This window comes from Mastomys coucha, unplaced genomic scaffold (assembly GCF_008632895.1).
Source record: "Mastomys coucha isolate ucsf_1 unplaced genomic scaffold, UCSF_Mcou_1 pScaffold13, whole genome shotgun sequence".
NCBI lineage: Eukaryota > Metazoa > Chordata > Mammalia > Rodentia > Muridae > Mastomys > Mastomys coucha.
Genome location: NW_022196895.1, coordinates 38,578,838 through 38,594,347, shown reverse-complemented (window position 1 = coordinate 38,594,347; position 15,510 = coordinate 38,578,838). Strand labels below are relative to the sequence as shown.

Genomic DNA, 15,510 nt, shown 5'->3' with positions numbered 1-15,510 from the left:
TCAAACTCAGAAATCCGCCTGCCTCTGCCTCCCAAGTGCTGGGATTAAAGGCATGCGCCACCAACCGCCCGGCCACCTCAGACTTCTTATCTTTTCCCCACAAAATAACCTGCAGTACACAGATACAAGCGCTTTGACAGTTTTCCCCACCCAGAAAGCACCAGAAGGGACTGGAAATATAGTAGGATTTTATCAATCCTTTAAGAGCACAATCTGTTGCTTTTAGACTTCTGATTATTCCCAGACCAACAAGGGGTTTGTTTAGTTGGTTGATTTTTTTGGTCAGTTTAATTGTTTGCTATTATTGTACATACATGTGCATGTGTGGATGGGTGGGTCAGGTGGAATCAGTTCTCCCCTTCTGTATTATGTGGGTTGTAGGGCTCTAACTCAGGTTACCAGGCTTGAGCAGTGAGCACCTTTATTTACCTAGGGATCCACCTCATCAACCACCAGTAAGTAGTTTTAGTCAATATCATTCTACTAATCATAATACTAAATGATTTTACTAAATCATTTGAAAATATACTATAGCCATAAGCCTTAACCTATGAACATGTCAGCATACAGTTCCTTAGGGTAAAGCCTCTGTTCGTCCACAGCCACAGTATTCCAGAGAAATACTAAGCTAACCTATTCACATTCAAATCATCTCACATACCCCACAATGTCTCTTGTAAGACAGTCTTAACTATGACCCATAATGTATGCTCTATGAAATAGCCCAAGCCTGTTTGAAGTATGAAATTCTACAATTCCCCAAATGTTACACTCTTCAGAGCCACAAATACTCAGTAGTTTTCTGTACTTTGTACTAGTAAAACATTTCTTTTTACACTGTGGACTTAAAATTGCTTAAGTAAAATAACCTCTGCTGTAAGTGCCTTTTAATCCAGAAACGCATGATTCTCTGCTCTCACTGTGGAATCCCCCATGGAGGTGGAGTTGTTGTTCAGTGGTATAATGCCAGCCTAACGTGAAGCTCCCAGTTCTAGTCTTTTCTCGCCCCATATAATATATTCTGATCATGGTTTCCACTCTCCAATGGGTTCCAATTTTATTACCTTAAAAATTAAATAGATATACACTTCCACAGCCAGGCACGCAGCACAATCTCATAGACACAATGCTTGGGAGGCCCAGCAGTCTGAAACCACCTTAGGCAAAACAGTAAGATACACTGTTGCAGAAACAAAAAGAAAATAAAAACAAACAAAAATCCCCCAGGAAGTGTTATTCACAGTCACAAGCAAACCATGAACAACTAATTCTTCCCGTCTATACTACTCTGAGCGATGTGGAATGAGAAAAGCTCCTGTCACAACTACCTCATTTGCTTGTTTACTTTCTTTATCTATAAAACAGGTCTAACCTGATTACCAAGTGGATCCACTTGAGTTTGGGAGAAGTCAACTGAGATGTGACTGCAGTAAACTCATACCTGGGATTAAACTTCGCTTCTTCCATCATTTTTTTGAAATCTTCCTTGGCTTGCATTATTTTGTTTTTCTTTTCCCTGCGTTCTTCCTCTGCTCTGGTCTTGACATATTGATCAAACACCTATTTAAAATAAAAGCAATTTGATAACTCAGTCTTTTTAATAGAAAATTTCAAAACAAAATCCCATGTAAACTGTAATAGGAACTGTACACTCAGTATAAATCAGTAACAGTAGATTATCTTCAGCAAGTCTCACTCTACAGCTTCACCAGCAGTACACAAGCACACAGTTCTTCACTTAGCCTCCCAAAACAAAATAGAAAAGAAAATCACCAGGGAATGGTGGTGCACGCCTTTAATCCCAGCACTTGGGAGGCAGAGGCAGGCGGATTTCTGAGTTTGAGGCCAGCCTGGTCTACAGAGTGAGTTCCAGGACAGCTAGGGCCACCTAGAGAAACCCTGTCTCGAAAAATAAAAATAAAAATAAAAATTAAAAAAAAAGAAGAAAGAAAATCAAAGAAAAGCCCTATAGTTTGTAATTTTTTCTCCAATAATATAATCCACATTTCAAATTTAGAAACAAAAAAGCTAAGCCACAGTCTTCTTGAATTCATTTTAGAAAAGTCAGTAACACAGAACCTATAATTTAATTCCTCTTCAATATTTAAATGAATGCTACATTTTTTTCCCTCTACTTAGTTACCTGAAATGTAAATATCTGCTCTATAAAATGTCTATAAAGCTTTATTTGAACTGTCATACCAATTGTTTGCCTTATTGTCTATGGAGCGTCTACACTAAAATAGCAGATTCAGAGTCCAACTGAAAGCATATGGACCACAAACCCCACAAATCATCTGGCCCTTAAGCAGTTGGCTGATCCCTGTTAAAAAGGGCAAAACAAACATCTCATATAACATAACTTCTGAATGCAGCAGACCAAGTAGCTCAGAACTGAGGCAGTTCTCTCTGAACTATGGAGGTTCAGAAACCCCAATTAGGCTAATCTAAATAAAGGACTTCCAGAGGCTTATCTTCCTGGGTGACCTGTGCATCTATGTACAAGTCTCCGATCATGGTAGCCTGCACAGGTGTCACGCCACTTCTTGGTGCTTCACTCTTCACCATGAGGCACTTGGCGAGGCCTATACTGCAAATTCAGAGTATATACCAGAAAACAAAGTTCAAAAAGAGAAAAAATACTTAAGCAACTTATAAAACCAGGGCTATAAAAGAAAACCTGAAAAAAAATCTTAGAGACTGCTAAGGGAGGAAGTAAAACTGAACTGAACAAGCTGACTGACAATGTTGAGGAAAAACAGATTAAAAAAATTTTCTTTTAAATCAAGAGAAAGGACCAGGAATAAGGATGAGGGCAGGGGATTTACATCTAGTTCAGTGGCAGAGCAACTGCCTGACCCATGTGAAGCCAGGGTTTAATATCCAATCACAAGCGCGCGCGCGCGCACACACACACACACACACACACACACAAACACACAAGGGAGACTGTGCAAGGGAAAGACTGGGGATGAATCAAGAATCCAGAGCCCAGAAAGGTCAAGGGTGCTCAACCCTAAATGAGATACTTATCTCCCCACATGGCTCAGGGACCACTGAGGAAGAGAGGTGCAACTGTGAAAGCAGAGGCTGGGAGTCCTACAGAAACTGGGACTGCCTGAAAGACCTGTATAAGATCACCCAGCTAAGGGCCACAAGTGGACTTTAAATAGCTCCATTGAGATGAAGATTTTTAGCTACTGAAGACTGCCAAGTAGAAAGGCCACTGAGTTGCCTGGGTTCTAGTAAATGGCACTACATGCAGGCTGGACAGCATCAAACTGAGCCTGGACAGAGGACATGAACAAGGAGGGAAACACAGCAGGGGAGGGTATGAAAAGATCTGGGACAGATAAGATCATAATACATTGTACACAAGTACGAAATTCTCAAAAAAATAACAACAGCAACAACAAAAGTAATAAAAGAGAATTTTCCAGAACTGAAAGGTAGCAGTTTTTGTATTGCACATTGTAATCATCTTCTACTGGAATGTATCTTACTGGGACATCAGATCACAAAGGATTAAGAGAACATCTTCATAGGCACAATGGCTAGGGGATTCAAAAAAACAACAGGTGACACTACAACATCAAAACATCTCTGAATGTTTAAACAAAGTAATACTTCCAAAATCCTTAAGAAACAATGCTTAACTAGCCACACAAAGAAAGGCACAAATGCGTATTCCTCAAGTATGTAAAATTCTATAGTTATCAACACCCATCCTCAACTTAAAAGCAGAAAAAACCTCCAACAAAAACAATCTCTAAGTAGGTACAGGGGAGATGGAGGGGCCACAACTCTGAAAGCACCATGAATGAGCTTAGTAGCAGAGCATTTGCTCAGCACACAGAACACCGTGGGCTTTACCTGCAGTACTCCCCCACACAGAACACTGTGGGCTTCACCTGCAGTACTCCCCCACACAGAACACCGTGGGCTTCACCTGCAGTACTCCCCCACACAGAACACTGTGGGCTTCACCTGCAGTACTCCCCCAATCAATACTAAGCAAAAACCTCACGGGGTAAACAGTTGACATCAACCCTGTAAGTGACTCAAGAAGGCCTTCCACATAATGGTAAGCAAGCAGGTGAATTCAGAAAGCTCTGGGGGCGATGTTGGAGGTACTGAAGACAGTAAGGCTATACTCCACCATCAGTGTCCTGAGTTCAGATTCCCAGCACCCACAGCAGAGCCAGGAACAATGGTATGCATCTATACCTCAGCAGTGGTGGGAAGAAGGGGAAGACAAAAGAATCCAAAAAATTTGTTGGTCAGCCAGTCTAGCCAAATCAGTAAATTCCAGGTTCAATGAAAGATTCTGTCAAAAACGAAGGTGGACAGTGAGGAAGACACCCAGTGTCAGCCTCTTACCTCCACTTGCATACACACATTATACCTACAAAACATAGATGTGTTTACTGAAACATGAGACTGCTTAAGTGTCAAATCAACATGGTATAGATGCATAATCTTAAACATTCATGCTGGAGCTGTGATCATAACACTGTCTATCTTCTAAAGCTCTGAGTAACACATTAAAATAGGAGACAACCCATCAAAATATCCGAGTTATCTGAACCAAAGCCAAAACTCCTGCACACGAACTGTTCTGTTAAACACTATTTTATAATGTATTTACATTTACAACACTACTGTCCCAACGCATAATAAAAATTTTGACCCTTTAGGCTACCTTTTATCCAAAGCAATATCAAAGGAGACAAGTCATAAGCTAAAGCATTTGGTTAGAAACAAAGGACGCAATTTTAGATTAAGACATTAAACAAATTGGTTTTTTTTGTAGTCAAAATACAGACAGATATATGTACAAATGTTTAATGAGCATCTAATTGCTTTCTCCTTAACTGTTAAATAAAAATAAGATAAAACCAAGTCCTTAAGATGATATTTATACTTGAATGTCAAATACAAATTTCTCTTTTCTATCAGAACATACACTAGTTTTTTTTTTAATTTTAAAGATTGATTTGTTTTTATGTGCATCGATGTTTTTTGCCTGCATGCATCTCTCTGTGAGTGTGCCAAATCCCCTGGAACTGGAGTTACAAACAGCAGCTGAGCTGCCATGTAGGTACTGGGAATTGAACCCAGGTCCTCTGGAAGAGCAGCCAGTGCTCTTATCTGCTGAGCCATCCCTTTAGCTCAAACACTAGAGTTTAAAGATAATTTCCTTAGAGGTATAATCTCCACACAGAGGCTTGGTCTGAAACAGTATTCTCTCTGTTGTACTGCAACTCTAAGAAAGAGCTCAATTTCTACCAACTGGCAATGTTCTGGAAGTTGAAGAACTTGAATTCAAAGTACATTTTAGCAATATATCAATGCGTCATAGGGGGCTGGTGAGATGGCTCAGCCGGTAAGAGCACTGACTACTCTTCTGAAGGTCCTGAGTTGGGATCTCAGCAACCACATGGTGGCTCACTACCACATGTAATGAGATCTGACGCCCTCTTCTGGTACGTCTGAAGACAGTTACACTGAATTACGCTGGAGTGAGTGGGGCCCACAGAAGTCTAGAGTTCAATTCCCAGCAGCCACACACATGATAGCTCACAGCCATCTGTATAGCTACAGGGTACTCATACACATAAAGTAAATAAAATAAATCTTAAAAAAAAAAAGGACACATTATAAAACATTAAGTGCTCCAGAGCTTTTAAAACAGGGAATGATCCAGACACCACAGTGTAAAGAACAAAACTGCTGCAGGAGAGGCAAACAATATGGTAAACACTGTTACTTTGTTTTATTTACACTTATTTTTTGTGAATATATACATATATATATGTGTATCTATGTAAAGAATGTGTGTGCACATGTATGACACAGTACATGTATGGACTGCAAGGACTGGTTTTCTTCTTCTATCATGTGGGTCTTGAGAAAAAAAACTCAAGACAGGTATGGCAAAGGTTCCTTTATATGCTGACCCACTTTGCCAACCCCAAACTATTCATTTCAGATGAGACCTATCAGTGCTGTTCAAAAACCATACCGAAAAGCAAAGAAGGTAAACATAGACTAGCCAGCAAAGGCCACAAATGTGCCCTTCTTATTTAAAGGCTGTTAGTGTGGCTATAGGAAACATAAGAGAAGAACTTTAAGAGGAATGACGACATGTAAAACATCCCATGTAAAGAATCTACTTTCTTAGTCGGTCGATGGTGGCGCATGCCTTTAATCCCAGCACTTGGGAGGCAGAAGGAGGCAGATTTCTGAGTTTGAGGCCAGCCTGGTCTACAGAGTGAATTCCAGGACAGCCAGGGCTACACAGAGAAACCTTGTCTCAAATCCCTCCCTTACAAAAAAGAATCTGCTCTCTCTTGATTGAAATGGGATGTACTAGACAATTTTAAGAATAACAACTTAATCTGATTTCTCTTAAACCTTAAATTCTCTGGCTACTGCGTAGAAAACTTGAGACCACAGAAAAACTAGAATAGAAGAAATAAAGGAGAAAGAAAGAAAGAAAGGGAGCTCCTGAAGAGAAAACCAATAAGGAGCTGCAAGAAAAGTGTCCACCTTAGTGGCTTAGATTAGGGTTACTGGTAGGGAAAATAATAGGTGAGAGGCTAGCTAGATAATGTCATGGAGGCTGACTCATTGAATAGAACCAAGGAAAATAAAGACTCAAGTTCATTTATGGCTATAATCACAGTACCTGGGAAATAGAAACATCCAGTTCATGTTTTAGACTCTAACAAAACAAAACAAATTAAATAAAAAAAAAAAAACAATCAAACAAAACAAAAAACCAAGGCTGATTCAGGCTTTGACTGGGCCGTAATATGATGAGAACGAGATGATCACATCTGAACAGTTTAAAGAAAGTATTCAAAACAAAACAGGTACAAAGCTTAAAATGAACACGCGATATACTTGTCAAGCTGTGTCATTCTACTCTAAGTATCAAAGCACAGACAGTACAAATATTCTCTCTTAATGTTCACATGTAGGTCTGCATGCAAAATGATAGGACTGCTGAGAATTATTCCAATCTTTACACTATAAATATTCCAAATGAATAGCCCTACTACCAAAAGAAACTTCCCAGCTCAAGTGTACATGAGGACGTGACTCAAATACTCACCATTTTACAGAAGATGGTTCAGAGAATTTAATTATTACATAAACTACAAAGTATACAATGCTTTAGGAACAAGAAGCAATTACCATGAGGTGATACTATGCCGAATCACCAGGGGAATGTTAAAAACATGGTGACTACTTCATGCACCTCTAGTTCAGCAGAGACCTTGAGGAGACCTTTTCTCTCTCCAATTATGAGATAAGCACTTTAACAAATACTTAGTGTTGGCATGCATGAGGTACAATGCCAAGGTCTATGCCTTCATTGTATTTATATACTTACATGCATAGACAACTGTATTTTGCTATTTTCTACTCTAAATTTGCATCATTAGCACAAATTGATAAGTGCATTAGAAATAACTTTTAAAACCACCACAGACATAACTTCATTAACTATGAAGCACAAGGACAACATGTTCTTATAAAAGTAACAAAAATAATCTGGTTTCAGAAGTGGGGAAGCCTCCACATGACCCGCTAACTAAGCACTAAGATGCAAAAGGACGTGAAGTATTACAGAGAAAGAACGTATCGGTCCCTCTACAATTGAACCTGGGTTCAATTCTCAGTACCACATGGCAGCTCTCAACTGTCAACTCCAGTTCTAGAGGATCTGATAAACTCACACCAATGTACATTAAAACAAAACAAAACAAAACAACCAGATGGTGGCTTAGTCTGAATAGTATGCTTTTACTGCAGCAGGGAGACCAGTGCCAGAAGGATTGCCAGGTTAGCCAGCCCGGGAGCTTCTGTCTCAACACTTAAACACTCAATTTCAAGATAGCCAATTTTCACTCTTATAGCTCCTTTTACCTGTTTTCTTTCTTTAGGATTGAGAAGCAAGTACCGAGGGTCAAATACTATCTTGTGCAACTCCTTCTCCCATGTTGAAAAAGCAGACACCTTTAAGATAAAAAGAAAGTATTGCCTCATAATTAAGATACTCGACTCCGGAAAGGTCATAATTTTGCTTGAAATCTACAGGGCATCTGTTTGTAAAGGAGACATTAAAACCATAGTGAAGTTTCCATCACTAATAAATTAAAAGCAGTGGGAAGCTAGCAACAGCAAATTTCCACATTAATTGGCTCTGACCGTTTGTTATAAAGAAATAACACACACTTCATTGCTCATTAAGAATAACCACTACTGTGTGACATTTTAAACTCAGTACATCAGAAAAAGCCTTGAAGATTTGCATTTTGATTTCATATACTGCAATCTTATGAACAATATCATGATTTTAAAATTTAACAGTTTACTTATTCAAATACATTTGTGAATACAACCAAAAAGTTTCTTTCTCAGTTAAGCTTCTAATATCATAAGTATCAGTTAATTCACCAAAAGTTGTTCTGAAGATATTGGAAGAATCATATATATATGTATATATATACCTTACCTATCCGAAGTAGTCCGCAATTCTGTAATGTTAATACTCATACGTGTTACCGAAATTATATGACCCATCAAATGTTAAATGCTATTTATACTTTCAAGGACAGTAAAATGCCACTTAGTTAAATATGACATGATAAGCCAAGTAAAAGGCCACTTCAAAAAGTGTACAGTAATTTAACAGGTTCCCTTATCCTTCCCACCCCATTTAATGAGCACTAACCTTAGATTTGACCTTTTAGCAAGACATATTTATATTACTTATATAAAACAGAAATATCTCCCCCAAAGATTGTTTTCTGACCCCTCTCTCTAGCAGCATGTCCTTGAACTGCTTCATTCGAGCCTCCAGAGGGACAATGGCCCTTTCTCGGGCAGCTTTAATTTCAGCTTCCATGGCAGCTTCTTTCTCTGAATCAATGTCTTTATTATCATCTCTCCTATAAAAAATAAATCATAAGGCGATATTAATATAACAAATACAAATTTCACTAAGTTCTTAAAATCAGTGGAATTTTCAAGGGACTAGAAGCAGCATATTTTTGACATAACAAACCATCCTGAGGATTTCAAATAAATTATATGGTACAGCTTTCATTCTAATTAATAATTATAAAATTACAATGCATTTCTAATGTTACAGTGGCTACATTGGTTATGAAAAATATATATATTTATCTTTAATGTACTATCTCTCTCTTACTCCAGTTGCTATATAAGGTGAACTAAAAAAAGAAAAAGTCTTTTCTGGCATTGCTTACAAAACTGTTAGAATCAAATAGAACTGAATATATTTTTAGTTTTTGAAATAGTATCTTAAAAAATTAGCACTTCCCCAAATATTTTATTATTAATTCAGAAAATATTTTAAGATACATTAAAAATTAGGAAAAGGCCTTGGTAATTTCAAATATTTATTTTAATAATAAAATTAAATAACTTAAAAAAAATACCGTGGCCAAGTGTATAGTGTGTGAGATAAACCTTACCTAAGGGACATTCTTACTCCCTTTCTGGTGACAAGCTGAGTTAAGTTGAAGGGCAGGTCTCACAGAACATGGACACAAGAGTGGTTAGGAGGGAGTACTAGGAATTAGGATGGTTCAGCAGGGACTTAACCTACTTGTTGTTTAAACAAAACTACACCTCAGGAGCTAAGGGCAGACCCACTGCTTATGTATACACAAGCAGACAAAAACAGGAAATCACAGTATCTCTCAAAACATACACACTGTTAAAAGAAGGCCTATATTTGTATAACTAAGCCAAGAAATAAATCCAATGTACTCAAATGTATTTGAACAGATCTTCCTTCTTAAACATGATCAACTACATAAAACTAATAAAATTGGTTTATATTCCCAACATAAGTTACTGGAAGTCAAAACCATGCTATATAAGTAACCCAAGAGCTACAAATGGAGCTAAGTCTAGTTAATGAGAGGTAACCAGCAATTGGGGATGGCTCAAATGAAATAGAAAACACAATTCATGACCTGCAGGAGCTTAGTGAGATAGTCTGTGACCTAAGACATGTACAAAATAAACAGGTAAAACAATTTGCCAAGCAATATACTCTCTTTCTTTATAAAAGAACTACCTAAATAGTACTTAAAGGAGTTCAAAGACAGCTATGAAATAGAATAAAAACAACCTTTAAGGAATTGTATACTAAATGTCACAATACAAACTATCACTATCTATCTCAATAAAATAAATAAAAGGAAAACTTAAGCCCGGAAAAACAGGCTTTTAGCTTTGTACCTAAATAGAGAAGCTCGGGCAATCCACATAAAGGACTTCTTTGACATTCTCCTGATAAAAGCAGTTAAAAACCTTACAGAGATGTCTATAAGAACAAACAATTAAAAACAACCTAAAAGTTTAACATCACAGAAATATCTAAAATTATGGTACATAAACAGAATGAATACATTTACAATTAATTAAGACAAATGTCTTATTCTACAATTTTTAAAAACAACAAAAAATTAGATAACCACAACTAGTAAAAATACATTTGATAAAGGAATAAAAAGGTCAACTATGCAAATGAGAACTGCCTCAGTTGCAAGATTATGGTAACTCTCTTTAATAAGACCTTAATTTAACACTGTTGTCAATAAACAAACAGATATTTCAAAGAAGCCTCTCTACTACAGTTGTTCTACTCATCTTCTCAGCACAGGCTAGAGTCAATCAGGACTATTATCAACCAGTCCCTAATAATCACCTTAGACTTTATTTACTGAAAAATGGTAAACCCATTCACATATACCCGGCTCCAACCTTACACCCCTCAATAAAAGTAACATCACATCTTGCCCACACTGATGCTCCTAACCTCTTCCAGTGTCTCTCAGTATTTTCTAACTAGTGAGTCCACTCCTCACCAGGGAGTAATGACCAGTCTCTAGGAACAAGCAAGTCATAAGATAAACACATATATGGAAAAGGTGTCCATTTTAATGACATCCCTTGAATAGAGTTTTGTAGGTTGATATAAGAGAAATTTCATTTTTAATAACCTCTAGACCTATTAAAGTCTAAAGAAAATCAATTAACGCCTAAATTTCAGCTAGTTTCATAATATCTATTTGTCAGACCAACTCTACATCATAAAACACAGCTAATTAATATCAGGTCCAAGAAAGCAATTATGACTACTGTTTCTTAATCACATAGATACTACAGATTACCTTCCAATAACAAACTGATAACCTCATCAACTCTATACTGTAAATCTACCTGAAAATGCACAAACTATGTATTACTTACTTCCGCTTTTTTGCTTTAATAGGCTCATCTTCATTCATTTCTTCCATTAGTTCTTGTTCTTCTTTAACTGTAAGATAAAAATTCATTAAAACACTGAATAAAACATATGCAGGCATTAGTGAATTCCCAGCCACCGATTCTTTTGTTAACCACTGCTGGAACATTCCCTTCAGTGCACGAAAGGCTGCCATTTACAGTCATGTCACTCACTTGCACTCATCGAGAACTGCCACTTTTGGATTGACAGCATTGTGGGAGCCGGGTGCCCTAGTGAAGACAGTTCAAACACTGTTATCAAAAGTTACACGCACATATTCACACGCTTCTTTAAAAACATCCCTTCAAAATGTAGTATCAACTTGGTTTCATGTTTCCTGCCCAGAATTTATCTTTAAAATGAGTAAAAACTTCCAGTTTTCATTTTACAAATAAGTAAAACTCCCAATTCATAACTTATAGAACATTTTCAGAATGAATGCTAATGTAACAATTTTTACTCAAATATAAAGAAAATGTTCCAAAAAAAAACCCAAAAGTAAATCTCATGCTTTCTTGGCACTGCTTACTATGATTATAAAGTGCCACAGTCATACAACATCATACAAAGCAAATATTACTAAAGTGGAAAAAAAAAAATGATGCCAGAGCACCAGATAGGCAGTCACATTGATCTGCAAAGTACTTAAAAGCACAAATGCCAGAACCATATCTATATGCTCCATGTAAATTTCTTGGTCACTTTAAAGACCATATTAAGATTTGTTACATTAGAAATGTTAAATGATTTATTTACCAAAGTTCTACATTATATATATGAGTTCCATTTAAAACACTGAATAAATATAATAAAGCTGAGTGAAATTGGATCAAGAATTATACAACAAAAAAATCATACACAAGTGTTTGTACCCAATATTCTGAAATACTATTAGATAGAGATTTTAAAATGTCTTAAAAGCTAAGGATTTCTATATTCAAGAAGAAAGCTATTATCTAGCTCAAAGGATTTTTTGGTTGACAGGATCTTACTATGTATATATAGCCTTGCTGGTCTAGAACTCTTTATGAAGACCAGACTGGACTGGATTCAGAGATCGACCTGCCTCTATCTCCCAAGTGATGAGATTAAAAGTGTATACCACCACATCCTTCAGAATTAATTTTTTATAGTTTTATACAATTGTGCATTTTGTAGACTATGAAATTTTAGAAAATATAAAAAATATTCTGCATAGTTTATTGCAAACTGTATCACCAGTACAAAAGGAGGTGAAAGGCTACCTAAGGGTTTCAGTAGCATTAATAAGCATTGCTCCAACACCAACAGTTCCAGCATCTCACACTAACTGAAAATATTAGCAACAAAGCTAACATTTTTTACAAAATATTATCCAAATTCTTTACATTTTTATTTCTTATTATACCTGACCCCAGAATAGCAGTCTATTTTTAAAAATTAAATATTTCAAATGGCCTTTATACTATCCACCAAGTAATGAAAAGGGATTAAATTCAGAGTATGAATTCCTAATTTGAAACTTACTTAGCTTCTTCATGTCTTCCAATCCTTTTTTATGAGGGGGCTCTTGAATAATTTTGTCAACATCTGCCCTTCCAATCAAATCATCAGGCCGGTCCCACATAGACAGGCGAGTGGTGGGATTGTAAAAGAAGACCCTCTCATCACCAGTCCAAACAACACACCTAAAGATAATATAAAATACCATTTCCCTGTGTTACAAAAAACGTTGATAGCTAAGTCTTTAACGTTAACTCTTAAGAGGGCAAAAGGACAGGCAAACAATAAGAAAATGATAGGTCCTAATTAATAGTGGTTTTCATAATAGCTTTCAGAACAGAAGAGATAAATGACTACAGAAATGCAAATTCATTTGTGGATGGAGTTTAAAATGCCTAGGAACTGAATTCAGTACAACCAATCTGACACAGCACTAAATTTTAAGCTCTTTAAAGTGTAAGTTCAAAGGCAACAAAAATACTAATAACTCTATAGTTTAAAAAGCAAACCATAGCCGGGCGGTGGTGTCACACCCCTTTAATCCCAGCACTTGGGAGGCAGAAGCAGGCGGATTTCTGAGTTTGAGGCCAGCCTGGTCTACAGAGTGAGTTCCAGGACAGCCAGGGCTACACAGAGAAACCCTGTCTCAAAAAACCAAAAAAAAAAAAAAAGCAAACCATAAGCTCTTGTTATTCCTTAATAAACCAACATTACATATCAAATGCAAACATGATCTAGTTATAGAAGATGTAAAATATAAAGGACTACACTAGAACCCCACAAACCACTGCTATCCACTAGTCCTACTTTTATAATTAGAAAACTGAAGGTATAACAAAGCAAGTGTATGAAAAGGACTTGTAAAAAATAGTGGGAGATTTCAATACCCCACTCTCTGCAATGGACAAATCATGGAAACAGAAACTAAACCAGGACACAGTGAGACTAACAGAAGTTATGAAACAGGTGGATTTAACAGATATCTATAGAACCTTTTATCCTAAAACAAAAAAGGGTATACCTTCTTCGCAGCACCTCATGGTACCTTCTCCAAAACTGACCATATAATTGGTCACAAATCAGGCCTCAACAGATACAAGATGATTGAAATAATTCCTTGTATGTGGAGCGCTGCTGCGCCTTAAAGATGGCACCCGCCATTCTTCTGCTAAGGAGTAAACAAGTCCTTATTTGGCAAGAGGGTTGCACCCACCAGTGGCCTGATCTTTCGTCATGAGGCTGTAGCCAATGATAGCTCAAAATGTGGTATGGGTTCATGGGCAGTCCTACGAAGGGTATTTAAGCAGTACTCACGGACCATTGGGGGCACATCTTTCACCATGAAGTAACTACGAACTCCTGAGTAAACTGTTGCCGGAAGGAACTGGTGTGCTAGTCTTTCTTCCCTGCTGGCCAGGGTGATCGGCACAGCACACTTGTATCTATCAGATCACTATGGACTAAGGCTGCTCCTCAATAACAACATAAACAATAGAATGCCTACATATACGTGGAAGCTTAACAACACTCTACTCAATGATAACTTGGTCAAGGAAGAAATAAAGAAATTAAAGGCTTTCTAGAATTTAATGAAAATGAAGCCACAACATACCCAAACTTATGGGACACAATGAAAGGAGTCCTAAGAGAAAAACTCATAGCTTTAAGTGCCTCCAAAAAGAAACTGGAGAGAGCATACATCAGCAATTTGACAGCACACCTAAAGGCGCTAGAACAAAAAGAAGCAAATTCACCCAAGAGGAGTCAAAGGCAGGAAATAATCAAACTCAGGGCTGAAATCAACTAAATAGAAACAAAAAGAACTATACAAAGAATCAACCAAACCAGGAGCTGGTTCTTTGAGAAAAATCAAGAAAATAGATAAACCCTTGGCAAGACTAACTAGAGGGCACAGAGACAGTTATCCTAATTAACAAGATCAGAAATAAAAAGGGAGACATAACAACAGACACTGAGGAAATCCAAACAATCATGAGATCCTACTACAAAAGCCTATACTCAACAAAACTGTAAAACCTGGATGAAATGGACAATTTTCTAGACAGATACGAGGTACCAAAGTTAAATCAAGATCCGATCAACAATCTAAACAGTCCCATATCTGCTAATGAAATATAAACAGTCATTAATAGTCTTCCAACCAAAAAAAGCCCAGGACCAGATGGGTTTAGTGCAGTTTTATCAAACCTTCAAAGAAGACGTAATACCAATACTCCTCAAACTATTCCACAACATAAAAACTGAAGGCACTCTACCCAATTCATTCTATGAAGCCACAATTACTCTTATAACTAAACCACACAGAGACCTAACGTAGAAAGAAAATTTCAGACCAATTTCCCTTATGAATATCGATGCAAAAATACTCAATAAAATTCTTGCAAACCGATTCAAAGAACACATCAAAAGGATCATCCACCATGATCAAGTAGGCTTCATCCCAGGGATGGTTCAATATACGGAAATCTATCAACGTAATTCACTACATAAACAAACTCAAAGAAAAAAAAACATATGATCATCTCATTAGATGCTGAAAAAGCATTTGACAAAATCTTGGAAAGATCAGGAATTCAAGGCCCATACTTAAACATAGTAAAAGAATATACAGCAAACCAGTAGCCAACATCAAACTAAATGGAGAGAAACTTGAAGCAATCCCACTAAAA

The 15,510-nt window shown here is 37.0% G+C and overlaps 1 protein-coding gene across 6 annotated transcripts in view; it reads right to left on the bottom strand.

Moving 5' to 3' along the window:
- Positions 1-15,510, bottom strand: part of Tcerg1 (transcription elongation regulator 1) — a 64,520-nt gene that overhangs the window by 13,263 nt on the left and 35,747 nt on the right. For 3 of the 6 annotated variants that reach the window (XM_031365575.1, XM_031365577.1, XM_031365580.1), the window contains 7 exons: positions 12,845-13,005; positions 11,512-11,568; positions 11,302-11,368; positions 10,288-10,338; positions 8,828-8,963; positions 7,939-8,028; positions 1,442-1,560 (listed from right to left, as the gene is read on the bottom strand). In XM_031365575.1, coding sequence (XP_031221435.1) covers positions 1,442-1,560; positions 7,939-8,028; positions 8,828-8,963; positions 10,288-10,338; positions 11,302-11,368; positions 11,512-11,568; positions 12,845-13,005 — 681 coding nt within the window. The remainder of the gene's footprint in view (positions 1-1,441; positions 1,561-7,938; positions 8,029-8,827; positions 8,964-10,287; positions 10,339-11,301; positions 11,369-11,511; positions 11,569-12,844; positions 13,006-15,510) is intronic. The other 3 variants (XR_004117253.1, XM_031365576.1, XM_031365578.1) reach the window with 1 other exon arrangement.